We start from the raw sequence: 6,000 nt of genomic DNA on the forward strand, positions 1-6,000 counted from the left end.
ATTCATTTATTTTGATTGTTGCCAAAATTATGGTTACAATAGTTATTATTCATATCACATTGCTTCACAAAATATTAAATTTGTAAATACTTAAACTGAACTACGAAATACATTTTACGAAAAGCCAAACTCTGTTCTTGAAAATACAGCTATGGTTAACACAGTGGATTCTAGTCACTATTCGTCAGTAGATTGTTTCAATAAAGCCAAACTACTTCTAAGTACTATCATGAGTGTTGACGTATAAAATGTACTTTTCGGGGAACTTGTTATAAACATTATTTCTAAGGGTAATTCCAGTCTACAAAACAAATGTAAGGTTTCTTATTGATCTATCAATCGGCAGATTTAGATGTCTTTGAATATACATTAATTTCAAATAGACTATTTCTATTTCCCAAAATTTCTAATCCAAAACTGAAATCAAGAAACACAAATTTCCGTCAATCTCTTGATTAATTTGACTTGATACTCCTTTATTCAGATGATTGAAATAGGTGGTAACTAATATCTTATCTGGTAAGCTGTAGAACTGTCAATCATATATTTTATAGAGTGAATCTTCGTCATTTAAGTGGTGTTTTAGTTAAAAATCCGTCCATCTTGAGCTTTATCCACATCATCATATCCAATTACAACATAATCCCCATACCAACGATTTATTTTCAATACTTAAATATATCAGCTGACTCGTTCAAACCTTCCACATTTAGACACGTCAATAGTCGATATGAGTTTACTGTCAAAGCTCTGGTTTAACGAGCGTTTTTCTGTAAACTCGTTAGTTGAGTATGTCCATTAAAGTGAATAACCTTCAGCCGTCCCTAGGCCATTCTTGTTTTCATGGAGCCGAATGGAAATATCTGGCTTAACAGAGTTAACGGTAGTAAGAACTAACGTACGGAAACGAACTTTTTAAGACCATTAAATATATAGGATCTAATGCTTGTGTATTTTTGGTAACGGTTTGTCAGATGCCTTCTTACTAACTCATCTGTTGGGATTTGGAACACTGTGAGGCAAGTTGTCAACTTTCAGGATAGTGCAAATTACATGCGCACCAAAGACGCTCATATTACTAAAGATCAAAGAGGGATTAAAGAATGATCATTGTTGGTATCTTTTTTCTCCAAACATACTGAATAACTAACAATATACGTAAACCAGTCAAAATTCCTAACCATTCACCAACCATACCAAACAGTAAGACATCTCGATTTTTACCCCAAATTTATGATTTTTTGTGAGGCATGTTGACTAGGTTGTCCAGATTGTGATACTGAGCCTATACAAACTAGCAAACTGAAGAACCATGCACAGATACTACTAACTACAGGTATGGTCGTCAGACTAAGTTCTTTTTCAAATATTCAATTAATTTAGATCACAAATCCCTCAGTTGGCACCTTAGTTGTTAAGTGAATTGGTTAACGCTTAACAAACGTATTAATTTAGAAAAAAGTAATAGCAGTGATGACAGAGAGAAGGACTATAAAAATAGCTCATGATGACCAAATAGTACGTGCGCTTTATTTAGTAGGTAAAAACATTCAAATCTCAAAAGAGGAAAACTTAAATATAGTTTAGTGACGTAACAAAAGCATATTGACGTTCATTTACGCTTAAGCCGAGGAGCAAAAGTGATCATTGCACCATTACGAATTTGGTGATATGATAACTTATTAGTTAATACATCTAGTCTAGCACTGATAGATGGAAGACCTTCTGGTGGACACAAACTATTTGGGCTCACCAGAGCTAGACATTTTGTTTTCCACAAATTACGCCAGCTAATCGACTTTGGAGGAATATTGGTGGGTGAAATACAGTCAGCGGAACCCCCTTCACCTTTATCTTTCGGTAAATTTAGTGTACTGTAGAGATGGTTCATGTATGAAGTAACTGCATCTTGTACTGCCCATCGCAATTCCAAGACACGAGCATCAACAGGAACTACCAGAGGTAGTCTTACACCATCTCCTCTCAACAACGTTAGGCGCATAGCCTGCGAAAACAAATAACAGAGATAAATACAATAAAATCAACGTGAGTGTATTGGGATAAATTTTCATGAAGGTCATTAGGGAAATTTTGTATTTAACATTTTATTGACACATAACTGACAGATGTGAAACGACAAAGCCAAATAATTTATAAAAGATTGGTTTATGTTTTCTAATAGACACTTCCGTCGACACATCCTGAGCACAGTTTGTAATAAAAATTGAGATTTTCGCAGTTAGAATCATAAGATTACTGAACTGTGTGGGAAACTAAGTATTAGTTTCCGATCTCCCATAAATTAACTCGAGCGACTCCAATTAGTCATATATATATATATATATACTACCGGTGTTGGTAAAGCAGACCACTGTCAACACAACGTAGAGCCACTCACACTCAATCACAACATGCAAGCTTACTTGTTAGCTAGAATTTGCTAGCAAAAAATAAGTTTTGTTTAGTCTATCGGGGTGATTTTGGGATGTTTTTATCTTCCTGCATAGAGTAACACCGTTTTAATGAAACTCACCAATATACATCTAAACCACTTTGCGAGAATCTTTATACTACTCTAAATGATTGAGATAGAGAGCAAACAAAAGTGGGAGAATATCTCATCTCAATTAGCTTTTCACCACCACATATGGTGTATAGTATTAATATGATACCAAACAAGCGGTAGCATAGCATAGTAACACTAAAACTTTAGAGGTGATTACTAAATGATTCAAAAAAGCAGAATAAGCTACTTACAAAAATCGAAGTGATTCCATGTAGACAAACCTAAACATCTAGTACAGATGGTTGAGAGACAAATAGCATCTGATAATGGTAGTAGCAGAGAGTTTTTCATCACAAACCAAATTTCATTGATGATAGTAGCTGTCCACGGGCAGAAAGATTTAGTCATATTTTTTATGATCTTGATAACCGTTGTATTATAATTCCTTACTGATAGGCTTCAAACGCAAATAAATAATTGAGCATTTAGCCACACAACCCCCCCGCCACAAACATACATATATAGCGAGCCATCCGTTATGCATTCAAACTAGTAAAAATCACTGATGTATCCTCGGTCAGAATCACTTTTCTTTGTCGTCTCAAATCTCACGAATACACCTTAACAAAATCTGTAGATCAAACTTGAAACAACGAAAATACTGAAATACGTATTTATGTTTGAGGCTGTTATTTCGTGCTAGAACAGGTATGCTACAGAAATAGAACTTACTCGCCCAAAGTGAACTTCTATGGTATTCATCACTTCTTTATTTATTGGCAGGTTTATGGATTCAGCTTCTTCGTGATCCGACTTCGGAACAAGGTCATTAAGAAATCGATCGTTAGTAATGACTGATGTAAGCTTTTTATCCACTGACTCTAAAACGGTCTGATATTCCTTGATAGTTGTAGAAAATCCCTCTTCCATGAACTTCGCTTCAAATCTGGATGACAAGATCTGCGTTTAAATGCACTGAAACCCATTATTGTCAAAATGAGTTGGTAACCATGTCCAACGAGATAAGGAAATTATGTGTAGAAAATACAGAAACTGACAGTCACCTTACGTAATATAGCAAAAGTTTACCTGAGAAACGATTGGGAAGCATCTAACGACATTTTTATTGGAAATATGGAGTCAACATAGCATATTAAGAAATAAATTGTAAACCTTAAAAGGACAAAAGGTAACCAGCTACAAAATAAAAACACCGCGGTTTTTCTTTTGATTTCCTCCAAGTTAGCTCTTAGATTAATTACATTGAGAACAGATGTGTGTATAAATACAAGTTATGATTCGTAGACATCCTGCTCGTTATAAGAAAAGTCATGAGTAGCACACAATGACCCGGAAACTCCGTTGCATATTGCCATAATATTGAACGGCGTTTCCAGATTTTCTATGGCACAAACTAAAATAAATCCAAAGGACAATTACTTTAGACAGCTTTAATTGCACCAACTTACTAACTTAACTATTATACACAGGCCCGAAGAACAATTGATGAGTCGAAGGTGACCTATGAATGGTTTGTTGAACAGGATTATTTACAGAGATTGTCTATTTAAGAGCGTGACTGGGCTCATTACCATCTAGACGGCCTTACAAACATTATAGGGGGAGTGAGGGCACACAAACACTTCTCTCTTGTTACGCTAAATCAGCGGGATTGGGCAGCGTTTTCCAATCCTATCACTTCTCTTTGAATTTTCGGAGTAAATTTCGTTGCTGTCTTCTCAAACCTACCGGCAGTATATTTTTCACTAGGCAAGAGTTAACGGCCTGTACCTGAGGACTTCTACGTTTTAGCATAATGGGTAGTGAAAGGCTCTTGAGTTTTCATCCCCAAAAACGAATCGGCCTCTGATAACTAACACTTTCACCTCTTACTGTTATCTTTCATCCTGCGAAGTTTATTCGTCCAGATATACGGAACAAAGAAAATAGGACGGGTTTGTGTAGTAGTTCACTGGCCTATAGACTAATTGTTACAGCATATCTTAATCTTGCTAATTGTAACGCGAGGAAAGAGTTGGAAAAATTCTGGAAACTGATGACGCGATTTTAGTGAACATATGATTATATAAAATTTGTTTGTATTTTTACATCGGTTACCCAAAATACTTGAGTTGGACTAACAAAAGGATACCACAAGGTATTGCAACCAACCGCAAGTGCCGCTTTTCCGTACAGGAAAAAGATTTAGGCATGTTAACCGCTTGTCGTTGAATAGTTTGAAAAAAGTCATTACTAACTTAGCTTGAAAACTCCAGATATCAAGTGTGTCAAGGACTTGAGTAATATATGGACTACCTGCTTGAATCCAATATTCCAGATAGTCTCATAGAGATTGGGTACAACATACTAAACCCATACTCCTCAAACCATTTGAAAGCTCAGAAGGGTTATGTAGGGCCAGTAAAATGTTAACGATATATATTTTGTTCACGTTATTTCACATAAAGCTAAATCAGTCTGCACATAGTTTATGACTAGCTGGAAATCAATGCTTACCTGAGATGTAATTGTGAAAAAACTGTTCAGCAGCACGTGGAGAACCAGTTTTCAAGGACTATGCGATCCCATGTACGGCAAAGTACAAAACCGGTGAGACTGGTTTCTGAACGAAATTTGGGCAACTCTATAATGACCTTGATAGCGACCTACTTACTAGAGTTCCAATAGTTGGTTCAAATGGTTCAAATGGTTGAGGACGGAATAGAAGAAGTTTTCGCTTAACGGGCTTCCGTGTCTAGTAGCAGTGGATCACCAATACCTCCAGACAATAACCTAGGTATATTAACGATTATAGAGGAAAAAAAATGAATTTGGTAAATCATATTAATATGTTATCCATAGTCCTTAAGAATAAGTCAAATTTCCTCTTAACCGACTCCTGGGAAGTCACTTGGACTAGCTCAGTCGGCAGAGAATTCCAGCATTTGACAACTCTTACGGAGTAGAAGTTGTTTCTGCAGTCTGTTCTGCTATGTTGGGTCTCCAGTTTCGGGGTGTTAACTTGTAGTGACCGGCCAGTCTCGATAAGAACACGATTGGAATAACGGAAACAATTATTATTATTGCAACCAATTGTACCAGAGATTGTTTTACTATATTTGTTTGACTGTATCAGTTTCACTTATTGTTTCACTCTCCGCCTTGTTTGGTTCGAACTTGCTCACGCACTGCTCATTTTGCCTATACTCTTTGGCACGTCTCGGTATTATTTCTATACCACGAGATCGCCAATAAATATACTTGATCTGGATTAATAAAGCCTTTTGATTTACGAGCTATCAAAGGAACCAAGTCGTTTCTGGGCGCGTAAACGAATTGTAGTGGTGATCATAGTCCGTCTTCGACTCGACATCCACTACAAACTCTTAGGTTAGTGTTGTGACTAAGCTTAAGAAGATGTTTAAGTGGATGATCACAAGTGTTAAGGATACTGTGAGTCATAAGAAATTCACCTCTAAGACGCCTAAACTCTA

The 6,000-nt window shown here is 36.3% G+C and overlaps 1 protein-coding gene across 1 annotated transcript; it reads right to left on the reverse strand.

Moving 5' to 3' along the window:
• Positions 1–1,508: 1,508 nt before the first annotated feature.
• On the reverse strand, positions 1,509–5,177 carry Smp_046870.1 (hypothetical protein). Its single transcript, XM_018796005.1, has 3 exons — positions 5,024–5,177; positions 3,239–3,481; positions 1,509–2,005 (listed from the first exon to the last, which is right to left on the reverse strand). The coding sequence occupies exons 2-3, from the start codon at positions 3,434–3,436 to the stop codon at positions 1,613–1,615; spliced, it is 591 nt and encodes a 196-aa protein (XP_018650261.1). The 5' UTR covers positions 3,437–3,481; positions 5,024–5,177; the 3' UTR covers positions 1,509–1,612.
• Between the last annotated feature and the right edge of the window lie 823 nt (positions 5,178–6,000).

Source organism: Schistosoma mansoni, chromosome 2 (genome assembly GCF_000237925.1).
Source record: "Schistosoma mansoni strain Puerto Rico chromosome 2, complete genome".
Lineage (NCBI taxonomy): Eukaryota > Metazoa > Platyhelminthes > Trematoda > Strigeidida > Schistosomatidae > Schistosoma > Schistosoma mansoni.